At 41.8% G+C, this 22,188-nt stretch overlaps 3 protein-coding genes across 15 annotated transcripts; 2 read left to right on the forward strand and 1 right to left on the reverse strand.

Annotated features, from left to right (window-relative positions):
• The first annotated feature begins 11 nt into the window (after positions 1 to 11).
• rassf11 (Ras association domain family member 11) lies at positions 12 to 3,492 on the forward strand. The gene is made up of 3 exons (XM_010731567.3): positions 12 to 297; positions 586 to 698; positions 782 to 3,492. The coding sequence occupies exons 1-3, from the start codon at positions 188 to 190 to the stop codon at positions 2,128 to 2,130; spliced, it is 1,572 nt and encodes a 523-aa protein (XP_010729869.3). The 5' UTR covers positions 12 to 187; the 3' UTR covers positions 2,131 to 3,492.
• Positions 3,154 to 18,970, reverse strand: csde1 (cold shock domain containing E1, RNA-binding). 13 transcript variants are annotated; one of them, XM_027288222.1, is made up of 23 exons: positions 18,885 to 18,970; positions 14,282 to 14,981; positions 11,833 to 12,021; positions 11,018 to 11,216; positions 10,710 to 10,876; positions 9,817 to 9,903; positions 9,353 to 9,468; positions 9,184 to 9,265; positions 8,890 to 9,018; positions 8,605 to 8,730; positions 8,277 to 8,492; positions 7,968 to 8,138; positions 7,711 to 7,872; positions 7,531 to 7,542; positions 7,263 to 7,280; positions 6,411 to 6,518; positions 6,049 to 6,227; positions 5,823 to 5,935; positions 5,613 to 5,732; positions 5,330 to 5,508; positions 5,080 to 5,243; positions 4,819 to 4,951; positions 3,154 to 4,698 (listed from the first exon to the last, which is right to left on the reverse strand). In XM_027288222.1, the coding sequence occupies exons 3-23, from the start codon at positions 11,989 to 11,991 to the stop codon at positions 4,651 to 4,653; spliced, it is 2,688 nt and encodes an 895-aa protein (XP_027144023.1). In that variant the 5' UTR covers positions 11,992 to 12,021; positions 14,282 to 14,981; positions 18,885 to 18,970; the 3' UTR covers positions 3,154 to 4,650. The 13 variants fall into 13 exon arrangements, with proteins under 13 accessions (XP_027144023.1, XP_027144024.1, XP_019126485.1 ...); XM_027288223.1 differs by lacking the exon at positions 18,885 to 18,970 and adding an exon at positions 17,543 to 17,674 and having other exon boundaries at positions 9,353 to 9,450; positions 10,767 to 10,876; XM_019270940.2 differs by lacking the exon at positions 18,885 to 18,970 and adding an exon at positions 17,543 to 17,674 and having other exon boundaries at positions 10,767 to 10,876.
• Positions 18,354 to 22,003, forward strand: sike1 (suppressor of IKBKE 1). Its single transcript, XM_010752744.3, has 5 exons — positions 18,354 to 18,770; positions 19,464 to 19,569; positions 19,653 to 19,795; positions 19,915 to 20,028; positions 20,794 to 22,003. Exons 1-5 carry the CDS (start codon positions 18,612 to 18,614, stop codon positions 20,968 to 20,970), a joined length of 699 nt encoding a protein of 232 aa, XP_010751046.2. The 5' UTR covers positions 18,354 to 18,611; the 3' UTR covers positions 20,971 to 22,003.
• The last annotated feature ends 185 nt before the right edge of the window (positions 22,004 to 22,188 follow it).

Here is a 22,188-nt window from a genome sequence, read left to right on the forward strand (position 1 = left end):
AAGTGGTCAAATTTGCCCAAATACACCTTTTGCACTATGTTATAGCCTTTACCATTGTCCTGTAATTGTAAATTCTACCAGTGGTAGGGGTCGCTGTTCAGCAAAGGCAATTTGCTTGCTGTGTTTTTTCAAACAAAATGGAAACTATGCAAGATGGGTGGGATTATAAACTGTCCTCCAGTGGTACATGCGTTCAGGAATTTTAATTGGTCTTAATTGCTCAAGTGTTCCTCCCAACCAGAACATTCCCTCAGATCAGACAGGTCCAAGCATCTGTACTACAGACAGGACAAAAAGGTAGGTCCTATAATTTTTCATGGATGTTTATTTTAAAGCCATTATTAAAAGCTTGTTTTTATTTGTTTTCAGCACTATCGGGGCACATTAGCTGTAGACTTCCTACAAAAGCTTAAAACTGCACTCAAGTTGACAAACACATGATGGGCAGACAGATTACAGTGAACGTTAACAGGGGTCATAAAGCTGTCTGCACCATTCCCCTAGCAGACAAGTGAGGCCTCCACAATGTGTTACATTGTGTGTGTCACACATTGACTAAACTTTAATGTGTTTTTCAAATCACAGATTAAGCACAATGGAAGTGAAGGTATATGTAGATGGTATCCCACGTGTGGTCTGTGGAGTTACAGCTGAAACAACATGCCAAGAAGTGGTCATAGCTTTGGCCAAAGCCCTGGGTACGTATGTATGTAGCTCTTAGAAATAAGATTTATGTTCTGACATGATGACCATGATAACCAGACATTCTCTTTCTCTTTAGGCCAAGCTGGAAGGTACTCACTACGGGAGACATTTAAAGACTTTACGCGGTGCATGACTCCCAATGAACACCTTCTAGAGACTCTTGAGAAGTATGGCGAGATGGCCAGGGAGGTCCAACTCACACTGTTCCATGATGGATCCTTGGTCTTGGATGAAATGAGCAGGACAAAAGTTGGCAGATATCAGCCCTGCCCACCATTGAGAAGAAAAGATGCAGGCACCAGAATGAGAAGGGGCAGCGGTTCACTAAGTTTGCATCGTCAAAGCTTGCCGCCGTTATCCTGTTCAGCACAAGAGGCTAAGAAGCAAAAAGAGGACCTGAAAAGCCCAAAAAGGAAGTCTCTGACGTTTATGGAGGAGGCCCGGGAATGGCTGGAAAGTCTGGGTAAAGGCAAGGTCTATAGTACCGCTTGTGATAAGGAAAGCAGTAAGAGGACTGATAAAAGGAATCGTAACTCTTCAAATGTTTCTCTTATTGTTGACAAAGATCACTCAGGAGGAAGTAGTAAGAGCAAAATCAGAGGACAGAAAAGTTTAAATTCAGACTTGGATCATCAAACATCCTGCTGCATGGGAAGTCAGACAAGGGTTAAAGAAACCAAACATTCCAAGAAAACTCAAGAGGTAAAATCTGATGACCTCTTTAGCTCAAGCTGGGCTACAATTGAAGATGAGAAAAATAGTCTAATAGAAACCATATTATGTCAGCTCAATTGTTTGCAGGATTTACAGGCACAGATAGCATGGATAGACAACCAGATTTTTGAGCTTGAGGAAACGCAGAGGGCCAAAAAAGCTGAACAGGAAGCCCAGCAGAGAATAGCTCAGGAGCAGATAGAGCAGATTCAGTTTTGGGAGAATGAATTAAAGGCAGAGGTAGGGCATGAGAAGGATTTGCAATGTCGGTTCCTTGAGATGAAGGCAAAGGCTATGGAGTGCAAGCCCAAATTGGAGGAGTACAAGCGCAAACTTCAGGGGCTTGATTTCTTTGCCTCTCAAAACATTGTTCAAGATTCAGAGATGGTTTCAAAAGTTGGTGCAAGTTCAACAACTGCCACAACTGCCACTGGGATTTCAGCTATTTCAACTCAGGATCTAAAGTGGCAACAATCTGATCCAGATGGGGATGTAAATATTAACAGGAAGCCTCCACCCAGAGAAGACTTGAACCCTCCTCATGCTCTAGTTGCACCAAACCAGATAAAGGAGCGACGGGCGACAGGTCCCACTGAGCTGAGGGAGTGGTGGACACGCTGGTCTGAAGCCCGAAACTCTAAATCACAGACTAAACAGAAGGTGATTCACCGCTCTGAGCTCACTATATATCTGGGCAGTACCAAGGTTTAGAATCAAACTGACAAAGGCCACAAATACTGTCGATGAAAATTATGAATTCTTCATTGCACACCAGTTACGGTAATGTAATTTCTCAAAATGCACTGCTCCACCTGGTTTAACCTGTATTGAAGGTTTGTATTCAATACTATACTTACACATGTTCGGGATGGAGCAACAAACGCCACAATGCACCCAGGGCCCCCTTTGTTTTAAATGCATTTAAGGGGCCCCCTAGTGGTTAAACAGGTTCCATATCAGAAGCCCCGTAATCCTCAACGAAGGAATAAGGGCAGATCAGTACTTCACACCATTACTAAAAATATCTTTTCAACAATACAACCTGTCTAGATTTTACATCAACCAACAGTGTAAGAAGATCTTTAACTTAACATTTAAATACCAAATTGCACCTGCAGGAATGTGCCTAACCTTTTCATATTATGGAATATGTTGTACATGCTATACCTTACTGAAGGAGCGCATCTCTAGCTTTGATTCATATGAATTAGATATATCGTTTTAGCTATCAGACAGCTTTCATTTATGCATTTTGGATATGAAGAACTTTTCAAACTGAACTGAATGAAATGGTCTTTCATGCTGAGAAGACTGCACTGCCTCCAAGGACGCAAGCATGGAACTTGATTAGATCATGCCTTAAACTGTTCTGCATCTCACATAATGCATACAACTGTTCACCTCAAGAGAGCTGATGCAAGTATTCATCTTCAAGGGGTGGAACTGGACCAAAAGCTTTGAATGAGCGTCATCTCTGAGTTTTATTCCCATAATTTGTTGAGCGCTGTAGTTGGTAAATGTTTGTTTCTGTGAAGCACTCAACTATGCATACAGCTTTGTAACTGCTGGCTAATCATAACGCACATTGCAAATTGTCTTTTTAAAATGAGATCAGTTTTTGCCCTTGAGTGAACACTGTCGTTTGAATGCAACATTGCTCTGCATAATAAAATTGTTTCACAGATACTTTAAAGCAGAGGTTTTCTGAAATAAAGACCATTACAAAAATACTCATGATTTTCATAAAACTTTAATTCAATTGTTTCATTCAAGACCATTAACAAAAGTACATGAGAACCTCTGTATGTGGTTCAACTGAAACCCGGTGATCTCCATAGTTGAAATAAATTTGACTGTAACTTAATGTGCAGAGGCACAACAGCTCACCAACCATGTCTTCAGAGCAAAAATAACAGACATCCTGATTCTTAAGGTTTTTTTTTTATTTTTTATTTTTTTTAAATAGACTGAATTCCTAATACTTCACCATTCTCCTTTCTTTAAGTTATTTTGTTTTCGTTATATCTGAAGTTTGAACTTTCACTAAGAAAAAAAAAAGAAAAAAAAAAAAAAGCACACATTACATACAGTATAGTTCAACCCACAGGTTTGGGATGCATATCAGTATTATTTCTACTAGAAAAGAAAGCCACCCTAAGATTGTTCTGAATATTTTGGCGGTTGGCTGGGAACAGAGGATGCATCTAATTTTGTTTTTTTTCTTCTCCGTTTCTTGTAGTTTTTAGGCACCTTATTCTTACTTTATTCAATATTAGCAGATTGAGTTTCGATGGAAAAAAGCAAAAATATGTGCAAGAAAAAAAAAAGTATAAAAGAACTGCAGGTATAAGATGCCACAAGGAATTCTGCACCTGGGAAAAATTTCTTAAGTGGAGCATGTGAATACCAAAAAGGTATCTAAAGGCTCCAGATTGGTAAAAGTAAATCCCATTAGATCAACTACTTTGACATTCACGTACATCTCTCTCACACTCACACCATGCTTTCACTTCAGCTCTTCAATAAAGCATTTTAAAACTGCTCAAAAAAACCGAGCAGAGAAGAATCCTCAGTTTAAGCTTGCACATATGAGAAATATGATCCTCCTTATGGAGGGAACTTTGCTTTGCTTTATGAGTCTTGTAGGAAAGCATACAGTAGTGGAAACTTTTCAATGAAACCATCTTAAGTTTCCATGGGCAAAGAGCAAAAAAAAAAAAAGAGAAAAAAAAGAAAGAGCAGATGCTCAAAGACATGCCAATAAACACACTCATTCACCTAAACCAACTACTGGACAGATTACAGGTGCAGAATTCCAGACAAAGCAGATTCAAAAAGATAGGGACATAGACAGCCACACACTCATCACTCTGATTTAGAGGTACAAGACCCTCAAACAAATACCTCTGTTACACACTATAATGACTTCTAGGATACAGCACACACACAGACGCACACACAAACGCACACACTCAGATCCCATGTACACTGCAGTGTGGAACTCTATCAAGTACATCATACATGGGAGGCAGGGAACTACGGAATGAGACAAGTTCCCTGGCAGGTATCAATGGGAACAAAGATTACACATGCCGATTACTGTATGTGTGCGTATGTTTTGTGTATGAGTTTGTGTACAAGCATGTGTTAAATCAAATTCCCTTATCCCCTGCTGTTGCCCCTTTGGGACAGCATCCCACCAACACCGAACAAGGCGGGGCTCTGTATTGCTCAGTCAATGACACCGGGCTGGCGGGTCTTGCGCTCCACATTGAAGCCCTGTATAGGAAAGAACAGAAAAAAGAAAAAAAAATTAATATTGGAGCTTACATAAAATGTAATAGTATTGGTCATGATTTCATTAGACAAAATGTGGCAACAGCACAGGCTTGGACATACCTTTGAATTGTCAGGACCACGGGGCTGTCGTACAATGACCAGGCGAGGAGCACTGGCATCGTCAAGGGTGATGCTCTTCAAACGATTAACCAGACGATCAGGACGCGGAGTCACCACTGGTTTAGGCCCCTCACTGTAACGCAACATGGAAGATGTAAACGTTATGTGCTCAATGTAATGGTTATGTCACACATACTGTGCATCACAGGTTCAGCTAAAACTAATTAGAATTGAACCAAAGGGTTCTGACCCATTCCTTACCTGACTCTGCGTACGTTGCAGGCACTACATTTTCCTGTGCGTTGATTGAGGACAACTGAGAACTCCACCTCATCTCCGGTCTGGAGCTCCAGGCCATCTTGCACTTCTTTTACATGGAAGAACAACTTCTTGCTTTCACCAACTTCATACGTGATGAAGCCAAACTGGGGAGCAAGAAAACTTCAGGATTAAAAAACGGCAGTCACTCGATCTAGCATAATGAAACTGAAGACGAATACATGATCACTACCTGATCTTTGACACACTCCACCATGGCTCTGCGCTGAGGAACCACATTGCAGGCCATCTTCTGTCCAGTTTGGGCGACTGTGCAAACCTGAAACTTCACAAGTTCTCCTTTCTGCAGACAATCTGCCTTGTTTGCCATACCCATGATTCCAAAGGGATAATTCTGGCCTTTAGTTCCACCTGAAACATGTACAAAAAGGAAGGAGGGTCAACATTACATTAATTTCCCCAAGAAAATTGTGCTTCAAATGCTGGCTCTAGTCCCATTGTAACATGATACCAACCTTCCTCTGTGACTTCAATAAGCCCTTGATATTCTGTCTGGGAGGGGTCCACACTACGTAAGGGACGGATGACTTTCCCCATCATCACTGTTGTACCAACATCCTCACCAATACCATTCACTAAAAGTGAAAAAGACGGCTTTTATTTGTAGGCACTCTCCTGCTATGTCAACACTCTTAACAAATATGTATAATGCAAACCCCTCATACCTGCAGCTACTTTGGTAACCTTTTCAGCACTGACTTTGTTTCCTTTTCCTTTAGAGAGAGTGTACTCCACCGTGTCACCCAGCTCCAGGTTCTCCAAGTCTCCACACATTTCACTGAGGACAAATCAAAGTTACACTTAGATATGACTTCACACACCATTGAATGCCATTAATAAAATCAATAAACAAAACTTCCAAAACAGAAACTCAAAGCTTAAACTTGTTACCTGTAGTGAAAGAAAATCTCCTGGTCATGATTTGCTGTCTCAATGAAGCCAAAGTTGTCCTTCAGTGTGGCAACAAATCCATGCAGTCTCTTTGCGTTGGAGGCATTACGGTTGAGGACTCTGATGGAGACTGCACTCTGCTGGCCAGTTCGCTTCACTTCATTGATGGAGAACTCCACCTTAAGAGCACACACAAGCAAAATAAACACAACAGAAGTTCAAGTTTGAAGCAACTAAAATCACTGTAAATACAGCTACCAATTCATTGCTTCAATTGTTTTGTTGTTTCTTCAAGTGTTTTGCTTGAATTAAAGGATTGTACCAAACACTCAACACAATATAGTGAGTGCAGGGATAGATACCTTGTCTCCAACCAGTGGGTGACCACCTCCCTCCAGGTCCTTGGTATGGTATGGCACAGTGAGCTTCACTCCGCAGTCTTCATACGCAATAACTCCTTCCTCAGCTTCCTACAGGGAATGCAACAAATCAAAGCTACGTTATCTTTCCAATAACACCGCCATCCCGCTGCCCCTGGCCAAAGCAATCATCAATGCTGTGCTGGTTTCAACAAAACTGGTGTAGGTTACCAAAGCTCAACCGATTCAGATCAGATGATTTATTGTGTATTAGATGACTGTGTGCAGATAGCCTACACAAGAATACGAGAGGCACCGGTGGGTGTACTACATCATTCTGTAGCAGCCTAGTTGGTTAGCATTAGGCTAGTCTACTGCAACAGCTCTGAGTTACAGCCTACAATGTAGGGCTGCATAATTACCCATTACTATTGTAGTTTCAACTACTGGGAACAGTCCTGCAATACTCACATCATTCTCTCCTCAGTTGTTCAGAGTAATTGCCTGAACCAATCACAGCACGCAATCTGCAATGTTCAGGATTTAATCCAAAAAGTAAAATGTGCCTGATCACAAGAAATATTCTTAATTTGTATTGCTCTGCCACTTCAATTACTACATTTGTTTTAAAAGTAGAAAAGTCAACTATATTAACTTGATAAAATAACTAATCCAGACGCTGTTTATAGACTGTTCCCAAAAACCACACAGTTAATTGGGACTACAGTTTCATTAATTGTGCAGCCCTACAACGCACTGAATCAGCGATGGGGGTTAATAGGTGATAAAATATCATGCTGTCAAATCGAGTGGTAAAGAAGGCAATCAGTGGACCAGAGGCCTGCAAAGACTAACCTTTTCTACAACTTTACCCTTGAAAAATTAAGACAGACATCCATTAGACAGCCAGGCTCATCAACATCACACTTGTAAATACAGTCATCTTACACTGCATTATTTATTGATTGCTGACTTTTAGATTGTTCATCTAAGGTCTAGGAATAAAGTTATTTCTTAAACTAAATGTTAGTGAAATGTATTACTATTGGCCTAAGTTTGTTTGTCTATCATTAATTTATGAGAATTTATTGATGTGGCTTCATGCAGGAGGTCTAAGTCCTACCTTGTCTTTTTTCTAACCAACAAGGAGCATAAACAGGACGAAGTCATTGGAGGAGAAAGCAAAGAGGAAAATTAGAACTAAATACAAAAAGTTGGGAAGATTGGGTAGGTGGTGTGGGTTGGAGGGCTTTCTTAATATACTGGGGGTACTTTGAACAACAATATTTGTGCACTATGGTACCTTTTCCTTGCTCTTGGTGGGACTGGCATTCTTATTGGTGGTTGCCACTTCCTTCTCCACCACACCCACAAAGCGCTGCTCAGACTGGGTATGGAAGGACACTGTGCCCTTGGGCAGCTTCTTGATGCGCACGGCATGGTTCCTCTGAGCGGACAGCATGTCCTGGAACGGTGGAATATTTATTTTTAGATTGTTGTTAACAAAGTCAATAATTAATAAAGTAGAATGTGCCTGCTTTAGAAATACAGAATACATACTTTTGTGAAAAGCTTATAAACAGGACCTACAGGCACAACAGTGAACTCCACTTCATCGGAGATGTGCAGTTGGCTCTCCTCTAGGACTTCACTGAAGTGAAAGAACATCCTGGCATCCCGATCCACACACTTGATGAATCCAAAGCCATCGCGTATAGCCGCAATCACCCCCTAGGAGAAGATCATGTCAGTTGCTGTCTGGAAGGGCCTGCCACATTTATTGATGTGAATGCCTATTCAATCAGTCATTAATTACATAATAGTGCACTTCAGGAAAATCGCAATGATTTACGCTTTCATAATCCTCACCATTTCACGGGTCTCCTTGGTGAAGTTGAAGGTGTCAGGGAGGATGTCGATGTTGGTAGCCCTTTCCAGCTTGTCTCTGCGGTCGGTGGAGATGTTGAACTGGATGTGATCTCCCTCCAACAGGGTCACCTTGGACTTTGTGTCCTTCTCGCCGAACGGCAGTTCCTTGTCAGTGAAACCAATCCGGGCACTGATGCGACCTGGCAGAGGATCGTTCTGTACGAGCAGGGAGGAAAGATTTGTTAGTTATATTCTGGATCCCTGTTCACTGGTTGCTTTTACAGCTGAATCCTCTTATCCACTTGCCAGACTTCAGTAATCTACTTGCCTGGTTTTTGGTGGGAACCTTGGGAATGACCTTGACGACAGTGCCTTCAAACTGCTCAATGCTGATATCTTCAAAGATGACTGTTCCTTGGGGGAGCAGCCTCACATCTGTGGCCACTTCTTTACCCTAAGGACACAATATAAAATGTACAAAACATTCTAAATATATATTCCAGGTAGGTTACGGTAAAGATTTACAGGTGTCAAAGCTGCAAAATTGGATCTATCCAAAGTTCCTAAGTTACTCAGGAACTTCTGGATGAGAGTTTGAATGCTTAACACCTACATTTCGGTCTTTGATGGTGAACTCGACATCATCTCCAGCCTGCAGAGCCTCTAGATCACCCTTGAACTCGCTGTAGTGAAAGAAGATCTCCTTCACCACGTCGGCCCTCTCAATGAACCCAAAGGCCTCCTGAAAGAGGACACATGGTTAAACTTAACAGGCACACCAAACAGGAAATCTAGGACCTGTCTTAAGTGTTCAGTGGGTTACTTAACTTACTTGGTAACAAGAAGTAAGATTATCAGACTTAATTTCATTTGGTAATTAAGAAACATTAATGACAGAGGCCCTTACCTTTGTGGCACACACCACACCCTGGCACCTCATTTGCTTTTTCTTCACAAGTTGAATATTGCGAGCACTGACCGCACCAGTACTGAAACACAAGAGCAATAAAATGTTTTAAAAACCGTGTGCCAGCTGGGGATTATAGAGGAAACAGTGACGTGATGTAAAGACTTACTGCTTGTTGGTCTCCATGTAAAAGCTGACTTTGTCGCCCGTGTCCAGGTGGATGTTACCCTCTACGTCGTCAGGAGTGTAGGTAAGGTAGAACACCTCCTGTGAAAGGCCACACCACTGTCAAACTTTGTTAAAAAGGGTTTAGGACACACCTATAACTGTCACACATTCAAGACCAACCATAAATTAAGGGAACGCACATGAGGGATAGACAGCCTGTGTGTTGAGGATTGAAAAGGTTACATTTACCTACCCATGAAAACATGCAGACTGATCTGATATGGTTGCATATAATTGAAATACATCATCATAAATCATAATGTGGAAGCAGATTGAAGTAGGTATTTAGCAAAATCCAGCTATGTATGAACCACGTAATTGAGTGCCATCTGTACAAAATTTACAATTCAAATAATTAACAATTTCATTGATAGAACATGCTGTAACCCATAACACTTTCCTTACCCCGTTTCTTTCATAACAAACACTGCCGGTGGGCACCTGGCCGGGAGCAGATTTTCCATCCAAGTGCACTGGGATTGCTGAGACAACCTGCAGAAAACGGGAGGATATTGCAAGTGGAGGTGGTTAACACACTGCTCTGCCAAGCGGAGTTCAAATATTCATTACAATTACAGAGCCCAATTAAAAACATTTCTAGACATGTGATCGATGAAATGGCTGAATTTTAAATGTCACAGTAACAAGTATATCAAGTGTCAGATGTGGTGCACAGACCAATGATGGTGGGAACTCTGTATTCACCGTCAGGGCCTTTAGCATGTTGATTACCTGACTGAATAGGTTAGTTAGTGAGTGAATGAATCACTAAGTGTACAGCTACATGTAGACCTTCATATATTTTGTGTATGCATTACAAGCGGCATCACTTGCATTTTAGAAATTGATCACTGAGGCAATGAGCACACATGGCTCTGCCTTACCCTGCTGCGCTCACCTTAATGATGCAGCAGGCAGGCTCCTGAATGGTACATGTAAGATTTGGTTTAGTTTGAGACTTGCCAAGTGAGTTCTGTGAGCATTCACAGAGAAATAAAAAAAAAAAAAAAAAAACCACCCACTGGGCAATGTATTGATCACTTGACTATATTTGTTCAATTGACATTTAACAGTTCATGCATGCATGTCAGCACAACAAGCCAATCTGATATTTAAAAACAAACAAACTACTGTAAATCCTAAAAGAAAACACTTAAATTTAGATGCAGGATTTTTTTTTAAAACAATGTGCTTACAATATTATCCCCCAAAAAAGAAAAACAAACCAAACAAAGGGCCATATAAATGTTAAGTGGACAGACAAGGACAGAACCAAAAATAAAATGGTATTCCTTAACTGGATGAATATAACCATGCAGCACAGTAAAGGGATAGGCGTGCAGGTCTGGCCCCACCTGGCCCGAGATCCGCTCCTCTGGCAGCACCTCTGGCTTTATCTTAAGCAGCTTCACTGCTATGGGCTTGCCAGTGCGCCTGTCAGAGGATACCTCAAACTCTACATCATCTGAGGAGATAGAAGCAGGAAAAAAAAAACACAACACACTTTCAAATGATAGAGGGACAGGGTGATGTAGCTCAAGTGCTTCTTTTCAACACGTCAAGTTACACAGGTTAAGTATTTATGGACTGACCCAAGGCCTCTCACCTCCTATTTTAAGCTCCTGCAGGTTGCCATTGTACTGGGAACAGTGGAAAAACAGCCGAGCCTGGCGTTCGGAGCACTGGATGAACCCGTAAGACGTTAGGAGCTTCTCCACCACACCAGTCTCTCTTATGCCAGGCCCTGTGCCGTTGGCGTATGCAGTGTGTCCATTGTTATGGAGCATACCTGGGTCAAAACTCATCTGAGGGAGAGGAGAGGCCAATGGTTAAAATACATCCAAGTAGAGGATAAACATGAAGCTGACCAAATTTTAAAAATAAAAGTTGAATCCTGCAGTTTAATGTAGTGTTTGATGCCAACCGTAACACAAAACACTTTAAACATGCAGGTCTAGCAAACTACAGAGGAAGTGGGGAGGGGGGAAAAAAAGCAAAAGTAAGAGCTACATCAGGGTCTTCTGCGGCTAGCTGGTCAGCACATGTTGAAAATTTCTAGAATGAATGGAGAGATTTAACCACCACACTGTGTGGCGCTTCCTGAGTTCCTGTCATGCACTTAAAAAGCTAAATTCCACACCATTTGTCAAGTGATTTTAGTCCCAAAGCATTAACAAAACTCGCACAAATTCCATGCAATTCTGGTTAGACAGACAAACTTTCAAAAACGTGTTCAAACTCTTACCAACCAACGGTTATACTGAAATCGATAAAAACTCACTAATCAGTCCAACAATAGATCTTGGTTGAACTCGTTTTTTCACGCAACACACCATGCTTGTTAGCAAAAGTCACATTACACAACAGCAGCTCACAGGGCTGTTAAAGTCAACGTGGGCACCACCGAACATGCCCCCTTACTGATCTCTGATACAAGGGAGTCCGCTTGTGTTTTTTACTTCCTGGGTGAGGATGGCAAGACATGGAAGAGGAGCGGGGAATAGGCATGGGACCAGTGGAGGAAGATGGGGCAGAGCCAGTGTTGCGAGCCACTGGAGGTTCAGATGAGCCTCTTTCCATTTCTGACACTGAGGACAGGACTTGGATGTGCTGTTAAGAGGAGGCAACGGCTTTGAAGCAAAGTCGCAGCATTTTACTTTTTGAAAACAAAAAAGACTCAATACGCAAAATCAGTCGTTTACCATCATTTGGGTATATAAGTAAGCACCTTTTACTTGACCTAGCTAATCTGCTCATCTCTCACAGGACACCACGGGTTTGCTCCACACAGTCAGGAGCCTGACATACATTTCACATCATAGCAATATACTACACGTTCTTGTGTACAAAATGCCATATTATAATATGTCCCTTTATGGCAAACACCACCAATACTCAAACCCTGACACCAAAAATACCAGGAAGAAAACCAAAAGACCACTGAGTAACAATGAATTTGTTACCATGACAATCTCACCAACCTACAGCAATTCTAAGTGGTTCAAAACACTGGTGCATTCAGACAAGGTACGGCTCTACAGAGAAGGCAAACTAAAAAGAACGTCTTTGCGCAGCCAGTTAAAGGAAGTGCAGTGTCGCAAATATTACTTAAGGTCAGCTAAAATAAAAACTACTTAAGATGGAGAATCAGAAAATGCAAATGGTCAAATAGCTGTGCATCTACAGTGGACAGAGAGGTTGTGATGGGTTATGGGTTATGAGGGGGGTCCCAGAGCAGCCTCTTCTGTTAGGCCCTGTACTTGCACTACGAGTGATTCTCAACATGTTTAGCAGTTTTTCCCTGGGGGAGATGGAGTTTAATTTGTATTTGTTTTGCCTGTTTTGAGCGAAGTTATGTACCAAAATTATTGTAACCAAGATCATTTTCGTATGTCATGGACCAACTAAGATTTTACTGGATTGAGATATAAAATTCAGTTAGAGAAAAAGGTTCTGGAGGATTTGAAAAAACAAAAGTCAAAAAGTGTCATATTTCTATAGTCTAATCAGTAGAACACCCCTCACCCTGCAACAACTGAGTAGAGGCTTGTCTCGGGAGCCCGAAAAAGGATGAAAGAGGTTAGGCCATTCACAGCAGAGAGATGCAGGGCAAGGTGGGTGGATGGGTGTTCGATGGGGGTGGGTCACGTAAAAAAGAGGTGGGAAGGTGGAACTTACGGATCGGCCATATGGCGACAGGCTGAGTCCGACAGGGGAGGTGCTGCTCAGGTCAGCGCTAACGAACGCGGTGGGTGGCGACGCAGGCAAGGTAAACTCAACAAAGCCTTTCCAGGGGCTGCCCATATTTTCCCATAAACTCGGACCAAACTTGCTTGAGCACTTGCTGAACTGGATTAATTTTTTGTATTTTTTTTTTTTTTTTTTTTTTTTTTTTTGCTTGACGGTTAAGTACTATTTCTATGCAACCACCCAAATGATACACCGCTGGACGTCTGCAAGGGTGAAGAGAGGAACAAACATAAAGGGTAAGGCAGATAGGTCAGCCAGTGTGCCAAGTGTCACAAACAAAGGAAAATAGCTGTGGGCTTTCATCCCCCAGAAAAGGCAAAAATCAGGGGAGGATATGACTTGAAAAACGACAGAACAGGAAAAAGGTGCGGGCTGGGTGTGGGAAGGCAATCAAATCATTCTCAAACTGAATTGAATAACGACTTAACAGTTTGGAGGAGACACCGGTTCAGTTCAGCTGGCTTATGCAAAGTTTTCAGTTATCTCTAGCAAATGGCAATGTAGAGGTCACTGACATGATAGAATCAAACCTTCAACTCAGTATTATTGGTGTTTTTTAATCATCATGTGCAAATGGCTGATATCGCCCTCTCTTGTTGAAGGTGCGCTTGTCAGTGAAATCTGCTGCTGTAAATAAACGATCACTGAAGATACTGCTGACCATAATGAGAACACCAAACCAAATGACGACGCCACGCATCCCGGTACAATTTCAATAAGTCATTTCAAAACTAGTAGTTGGGTGCGTTTAAGCAAACGAGGAGAACAAATGAGCCATTATTTGTATTAAGCGATAAGAAGAACAGTCTCTGCATTGCTGCCCAACAATGAGCGCAGCTGGCCAAACTGAATCAGAATTGAACGTGTTACACAACCTGTGTTTGTACATCTGTATACATTAGGGGAATGTGCACAAATGGGGAAATTACAAGTACAGTTTCTGAATCCAGCCAACTTGAGGGGTTTTTTTTTTTTTGGATCTACATTTTTAAAAGAATTCCCAGCATATTGGGGGAGAGGATATCATTCAAAACATGTGACAAAGTGAAATCATACAGTAAATAAAAAAGGTACAGTTGTCATAAACATGAATGTCTCATGGACTATGACCGAGACTCACCTTGATTTGTCGTCTTGAATCTTGTAATTCTCAGGATCTCTGACTATGCAGTTCCTGTGGATCTCTTCACGCACACAGTTGAACACACACACTTGTTACAGGTTTCTGGCACAAGTTCTAGATGGTCGCATAAAGCAAAAGAGGGGAGAAATCTAACTCACAAAAAAAAGAAAAAGAAAAAAAAAGGCAAACGCAGGTGCAATAACACTGCTTAGAAAATATTACAATGAAAACAGTAGAGGGAGGGAGAGACAGGGGGGCTATGGGGGAAGAAAAAAACAAAACAAAAAAAAAAACTAGCAGATAGCAGCCCACTCCACACCCCGGTGGTGAGTCGGTGGTGTGGTGAGGATGAGGAGGGCTAGGAGCAGCGTTGGGACGTGTGCTTTGTCAAAGCTGTTGAGTAGGCACAAACTTCTGGTTTCAGATCAGTTATTGTCTTCTCAGAATATGCTTGGGCATTGGATTGCTTCTCTTCTGCGTTTCAATTGGGCTGATGGGCGTCTTCTTTGGTCGTTTCAGGATTTGGTTACTTCTTGTGTTTTAAACCCTTGAAGTGATCCTCTTTTTATTTTTCTCCACGTGTCTTCGGTGTTGCAACTTTGCTTGTTTTGGGTGGTTTATCTTCAGTTTCTTTGTTATGATCTGAACTTGAAGCAGTTGCGGATGGTACAAAAATTCAGTTCCGTTTCACTTCATACTGTTGGGGAGGGGAGGAAAGTAGATTTGATTAGTGGATCAAAATTGATTACTTTGATTTCACCTTATGTTGATTAACAACTTCACAGATCAAGCCTGACACAAAAGGACAGAAGAGTTTAAAGGGCTTCAACAGTCTGCAGTGAGGCAGACATTTTATTACACCGTTAGCTGATAAGAACTCACATTTTCTGTCACATGAACAACAGTAACAACCCTGAAGACCAGTGGCTTCAACACTAGATTCTTTGCCCCCAGACTCACGAGTATAAAAATAGGTTTTCCTCAGATGCCTCTGGATACAGCCCACAATGCCGGGCAGCTGAGTAGCAGGCAGTAGCAGTGGATCAACAAGTCCTTGTGCATACCCTTCAGTTCAAGCCATGATATTTAGTTAAGAGCGCGCGCCATGTGTGTGAGCCGTGTGTGTGTAAATTTTGCTAAATTTAGTTAGAAATTTCGGAAACTGATCTCCCATCAGTGAGTTTAGAGCACAGTGTTGTTGACCTAAATACACTGCTTTGAAAACAAGTAGGGTGAGCCAACTCGGGACACATGATATCTATTCTGCTGTGACTGTGTTGCAATGACTCCCATCCCGTGCACTTCCCGGAAGGTAAAAATATATTGTTGTAAAAAAAAATATATATATATTCCTAGCAGCAGAGGGGGGGCTTTTTCTAGAGGGAATAAATATATATAAAAGCGTGCCTCTCTAGTATTCTGATACAAATGTCAAACCTTAATTTGCCAAACAAGCAGTTTTGTGTTCCGCAGGAACTAAAACTGTACAGACCAACACAGAAGTCAAGTTATCACAAGATGGGCTGGTTAAGTGGGTTAGAGGTTATAAAGGAATGAACAGTGAAAACAACCTTGGAGGAGATGGGCTTCTTTCTCTGCCTCCCCCGCCCCATTTTCAGCTTTAGTGACGCAGAAAGAGAAAACAGTACACCCACCGAACCACCGGCACCGATTGGACGTTTCGACACTTTCTCCCCGAGTGGTGACACGCAGTGTCGCTCGGTAATCATTAAACAAGAGTGTTAAGAAACCACACAGTCTGCCCTGGTTACGACAGAGCGGCTAATAAACCCCACGGTGCTAACCCGGGTCTGGGCCCGAACAACAACCACCCCTGACAGGACCAGACCATGTGACTTCCCAGCAGTCCGCCATCCTCAGCCGGAGCCGCTGACACGGCCTGATCCAACACGTTGCGGCATGCGACGCTACCGAGCACGTCACGTCTGTGCTAGCAGGCTAATTGTCCAACACACTCCCGATACAATGTGCACGGACACCTGGATTATGCGAGTTTTACTGCGTGGTTAGCCCACGTACACAGACACACACAGCTGTGCACAAATGGTATCATCTTAATGACCTTGTGGACAAACAGAAACAGACCGATTAGCATCTCGCTAACGTTAAAGTCGTAAACAGCCAATAACCCCCCCCCCCTCCTCCTCCTCCTCCTCCCTCCGGGCGTTTCCAACCCTTTAAAAAAAAATGGAAATTAATTCACTGCGACGCCGTTTTAACGCCACAAGCCTCAAATATTTAAAACAAGCCTGACTTTGTTTTTTTTTTCCTTGTTAATTTGGTTGTTAAAATAAGTACGTGGCTCTGGGGGTGAGGGTTGTCTTAATGAAAAAGTTGGTGGAAAGTCAGCACCGTATCCTAACATTCTTGAACACCGAGCTCCATCCAGAAAAAAAAAAAAAAAACTTCCATTTTAAACATTTTGTGGTTTATTCTAAAATGGATACACTTAGGTAGAACATATTTGGGAGGTTTGTTTGAAAAACGACAGACTGTCCAGACAAATTCGGCACCCACAAAATAAACGACTTTTATTTTGTAATAAAAATTAACACTTTGTAGAGCCGGGTAAGGCCGCGCACCTTTATCTGACACCGGGTATTTATGTGGAAATGTAATTCTCCAGACAAAAGGAGAGTTTGGCATGAGCGATAAAAAGTGACTGCAGGCGGAAAGACTGACCCACAAACATTAACGTTAGTTAATATGCCGGACATGCATACTAGTCACTATTCAAGGTTAAATAAATAAATATGCAGTTGTGGAGTTTATTCTCAACATGTAACAGAAAGATAGCCGAGCTAACGGCACGAGGACGGGACAACAAAGAAGCTACGACGAGCGAACGGGGGCTCGTGCTCAATTCCAATCAACCGCCGCGTGTTCAGCACAGCAATGTCACGCGACTGCCGCCTCGTTAGCACACCGGGACACCGTCCAGAAATCTACAAGTTTGTTTATTTGTTAACAACGCGGACAGGCCCCGTCACAATGCTATGTCGCTAATAGCGGCTACAGTTAGCTCGCACGGTGCCTGTGTGTGTGTGTGTGGTGATTTATGACGAGGAAAAACACGGCTGCCCCCACCCAGGCCCGAGCTCTGCGTATGACTAAGCGCAGGGTAGCCCCGTTAAGTCCAAAGGTCCACTTTTTGAGAAAACACACACGTCTAACTGACACACGTCAAACAAATGTTTAAATTGTCCTACGAACCGATAAAATTAATAAAAAACTCACCCCAACAGCTTTCAGCACTGTCACCAGCGCCGCTAGAAGCAGCACGGCACATTACGTAGTGATTAGGGAGGCGGCTACCGCGATATTTGACAGCGTGATGATGACCAAAGAGCCTAACAGGAGAGAGCAGCCACCGTCGAGCAGCTGCTGCTGCCATTGTGTTCTCGCATGTCAGACTGAATATGACAGAAGTGTGATAATGGTGCCAATATTTCTCAATTATTTTCTCCACGTTTTTTTTTATTTTTTTGGGATCGAAAGTCGTGTTACCGCAAATATAGGCTAATATTTATCTCGTCATTCAGCAGTTCCAGACACTTGAAGACGTCAGCATTGAATCCCCCAGTCTGTGACTCTTCTCCTCCTGCTGTAGCGTTTCTAAAGGCCACACGTTGCAACATGGGGGTATATTCAAGAATGAAAGCAATTTTAGGGAAATGTCATTTGAGGCCTCTTAACTTATTCACACCTTTTGATTTTTATTTTAATTAAATTTAATAAATATTATATTAGAATTATACCCGTGGAGGCTTGATGTGTTCACACCTTAAAGCTCGTCTGTTGTTTATATTTCTGATGCATCAATTCGTTATACAGTGTTAAGCTAAAAAAAATACTATATTTGTAATCCCACAATTATATAATTATAAATTTGCAACATCGTGTCTTTTTTTAAATTAATTTTTCGCTGTTTTTGTCTCGTTTTGAAGTCTGCACTTTCCGGTAGGTGGCGGTGTGTCCACCGTGAATTTGTATGAAGCAAAAGAGGTAGGTGGCGGTGTGTCCACCGTGAATTTGTATGAAGCAAAAGACGGAAGTGACGTTATCGTTTAGTCTCACACGGAAACGGCAGACTTGACACCAAAACAAAGTGACAGTATTTAAATTTTTTTATTATTTGCGCGTATCGTGCTCATTCCTCCGGCCGACAAACACCTCGCAATAGTTTAAACACGTTGATATAAATGCACTGCGGCTGCCTCAGCTAACTTAGCCAACGTAAGCTGGATATTTTCACTGAACTCGCAGCTTGTGTACGTTACATACGGGAGGAATCAGTCTCCAGCAAATGGCCTGCACTTTGGAAAAAGTGCTGGGCGATGCCCGGACTCTTCTGGAGAGGCTGAAAGAGCACGACACGGCCGCAGAGGGTCTGATAGAGCAGTCCGGGGCCCTCAGCCAGAGAGTGCATAGCATGAGAGAGGTGGGAAATGCCCTTCCAGACAAGGTAAGGACGAGCACCTGAACACGGCTGCAAAGACATTTCACTCAGGTGTGTGTGTGTGAAGCTGCACTGCTCAGTGTGTGCACACACAGGACTGGTACAAGCAGCCTAACTTACCCATTTACTGCCCCACGACTTCACAGATGTTTCCTCTGGTCATCTCGCAGGGTTAGATCATGATGGAATAAAGCGCTTCTGTTTTTGTTTGTTTGTCATTTTTCAAAAATAATTGGTTCAGATGTTTTGTAGATGAGCTTGTTTTGAGATCACCACAACACTTCCTCACTGCTGGAGTTGGGCACGAAATTCACAGATGGAGGCTTGATTTCATATCATGCATTTCTGTATGATTAGTTTTTTTGTCATTAAATTTAGCAAATTCTCATCTTTAACAAATGCAAAGAATACATTGTTGGCACAACCAAAAAATCAACTCACAACAATTCTAAATATTACATGGATCAATATTTTTCTATTTCACTTTTCAATGTTAATATTTTGTATCTCTACATGGCTTTGCTGTGTCCTACTCCATTGTAGCATCCGTATTCCACTTTTTAAGCAGTGTGCTTTCAGTTTGTAGCTGATATTACATGTCTTTTAATTTTATACAGTATATTCCCCCGTGTCATTGTTGATTTAATATTTAAACAGCAACAAGTCTTTCATTCCTTTTATAATATCTTCTCCTCCCAGCACATAGAAGACACTTCAGAGATTCAGGAGCTGACGAAATACAAGCCTCATGTGCTTCTGACTCAGGAAAACACTCAAATCAAAGAACTCCAGCAGGAGAATAAAGGTTTAAAAAAAACACTCTATTCTGCTGATTGTCTGGTTGGTAATGTTTATCTTTGCTAACCCTCTTCATGACTGCCTCTGCAGAACTTTGGTTGTCTCTCGAAGAGCACCAGTACGCGCTAGAGTTGATCATGGGTCGATACCGCAAGCAGATGCTCCAGCTGATGATGGCGAAGAAGGAGCTGGACACCAAACCTGTGCTGAGCCTGCATGAGGACCACGCAAAGGTACATCGGCTGTCTTGACATTTTAAAATCCATTCATGGGTTAAGATTCCAAATGAAGTGCTGTATAGTTAAAAATGCATTGACTTTGAGAACCATCTTGTTTTTTGACTCTTCTCCAGGAAGTGCAGAGCCAGGTGGAGCGGATATGTGAGATGGGTCAGGTGATGAGAAAAGCAGTGCAGGTGGATGATCAGCACTACTGCTCTGTTCGAGAGAGGCTCGCTCAACTAGAGGTGAGCACAGGAACAGCTGTACATGTTTATGATTGAATCCATGTTTCTGTAAATACATATACATAGTACACAAACCCACTTTCTGTATATAAATGGGTAGATCTGTGATTCTGGCTATATATACTGTGGGGGAAAAAAGTATTCAACATGTCAACGTTTTTGTCATTGAAACATATTTCCAATGCACCTGTTCATATGGAGTTTAGATCAGACTTTAGTTTTGACTGCACAGATGAAGAAATCTTAACAGTCCAATCCATTAAAAATGTTAATGCAGTACTTAATAAAGAAGGAGCTTCAGACAGACATGGAGGCATCGGGTATGGCTGTGACAGAGAAAGGCGATGCAATACACAACCACAGTTTCCACCCATTCCATCTTTATGACCCTAAAAATACCATGCACATTGGAAATATGCGTGGAATACTTATTCCCTCACAGTATGCCCTTTTGATGTTTTATCATCACATAGTCACGTTTCTCTCCATCTGATAAGAATTAGTTCAACTAAACAACAGTAATTTTTACATTTACTCCTGGTAATATCTAGTCATGCAGACAGTTCTGATTTTATTTATCAGTTTCTAGGAGGCAGAAGTCACAAAACTATCTTACCCAAAACTAACTAAACCAAAACTCTCTACTTGGCTAGGTGAGAAAATACGTGATGTATTTTGGATGAACTGAACGATTTAATTCTCAAAATTTCCTCAAGTTTCCTCAAAGTTTCCTTAAATATTTAGTTGCACTGTTTTTGTTTTCAGATTGAGAACAAGGAGCTAAGAGACCTCATGGTCATCAGCAAAAGCACAGTGAAGACAGTGAAAGAAGAAACCAACCAGCCAGCAGCAGCAGCAGCAGCAGCACAGGAAGAGTCCCCTGAGTCCCCTGAGTCCCCTGAGTCCCCGGAGTCCCCTGAGTCCCCAGGGTCCGATGAGTGATCAGAGCAGCTTCAGAGTGAACCGTGGTTGAGGCAACAAGACCATAAGGGTCAGGAGACAGGGTTGATGGTCTATATATCTGTGTTCACCACATTATTTTTCTACATAAAATGGAATGCAGCACCACGGCATATTTTTTGTAGTGACGGCCACTTAAACACCACCATCTAGCAAGCATTTACCTGCGGGTATATCTGGATGATAGCTATTTTTTTTCCATATGCACGCATATGTGTATTATCTCTGCAGCTGTGCTGGAATGTATTCCGCATGAACCATGACTTTTAATGAGATGTGTTGGTTGCCACTGACCGGAAATCAGTGTGGGCTGAGACACACGTGCTGGAGTAAAAGGCAGTAAAAGCAAAGGGGGGGGTTATTTTGTTTTTGGCCAAAGATTTACATTTACTCTTAAAGGACACAGTTTCTACCTCTTTGGTTCCCCTTTGCTGTTCATGCTCACACTCACGATGTGTAAAACACTCATAACCACCCCTGCTCTGAGTTCACTTGAAGTCCATTAAAGAAGCCGACTCGTATTCTACACTATTTTAAGAGGCTGTGCTTGATAATCACTGCCAACAAGATGACTTTTGGCTGTTTCACAGTTTGCCTGCTGAGGAGTGACAGTGGATCATTCGTATGTGATTGTGTATCATTTTCTGAATTTGATATGTTTGTCAGCCTGTTTGTAAGAATTCATATATATATAACATGATTTCCATGTTTAGAACTTTAACACCAGGTTTCTAGTTTTCAGATTTGGATGCAGAGTAAGTGAAATGTCTCAGAACATCTTTACTGAATGGTAACAATTTCAAAACATGCCAACTTTTTTTTTTGTGTGATGGTTATAAAATGTTTGAGCACTGTATGTTGTCAGAAATTGTATATTGTCATCTCAGGAAATCAGTGTTAATAAGGTAAACATGCTGTAATGACTTCACGACAGTGTACTGATTTGTGTCAAATGAAAATTTCATTCAGAAAGTTTCAAATAAATTTTCAATAAAAATGTGCATACGTGAATGTTTCCCTTTGCCATAAACATACCGTGTATCTACACAATACAGTATGCATGATGGCTAGATGGCGATATTAAGCTGTGTGTTGGCAAGGGAGTCATGTGACCAGGCTAAAATGAGCTTTCATATAGAGTTTATATGGTGTTTTTTGCACATAATACTGCATTAACAACATCAGATCGATAGAGTGACG

The sequence above is a fragment of the Larimichthys crocea genome, chromosome XV, assembly GCF_000972845.2.
Source record: "Larimichthys crocea isolate SSNF chromosome XV, L_crocea_2.0, whole genome shotgun sequence".
NCBI classification, from domain to species: domain Eukaryota; kingdom Metazoa; phylum Chordata; class Actinopteri; family Sciaenidae; genus Larimichthys; species Larimichthys crocea.

Coding starts and splice junctions, on each gene's coding strand:
- csde1 (XM_027288222.1), bottom strand. CDS start 11,991: ATGGAAAGAGGCTCATCTGAACCTCCAGTGGCTCGCAACACTGGCTCT. Junction 10,877..11,017: donor GCAGGAGCTTAAAATAGGAG/GTGAGAGGCCTT, acceptor CTATCTCCTCAG/ATGATGTAGAGTTTGAGGTA. Junction 8,493..8,604: donor AGGTTCCCACCAAAAACCAG/GCAAGTAGATTA, acceptor CTGCTCGTACAG/AACGATCCTCTGCCAGGTCG.
- sike1 (XM_010752744.3), top strand. CDS start 18,612: ATGGCCTGCACTTTGGAAAAAGTGCTGGGCGATGCCCGGACTCTTCTG. Junction 18,771..19,463: donor GAAATGCCCTTCCAGACAAG/GTAAGGACGAGC, acceptor TTCTCCTCCCAG/CACATAGAAGACACTTCAGA. Junction 19,796..19,914: donor TGCATGAGGACCACGCAAAG/GTACATCGGCTG, acceptor ACTCTTCTCCAG/GAAGTGCAGAGCCAGGTGGA.
- rassf11 (XM_010731567.3), top strand. CDS start 188: ATGCGTTCAGGAATTTTAATTGGTCTTAATTGCTCAAGTGTTCCTCCC. Junction 298..585: donor ACTACAGACAGGACAAAAAG/GTAGGTCCTATA, acceptor TTCAAATCACAG/ATTAAGCACAATGGAAGTGA. Junction 699..781: donor AGCTTTGGCCAAAGCCCTGG/GTACGTATGTAT, acceptor CTTTCTCTTTAG/GCCAAGCTGGAAGGTACTCA.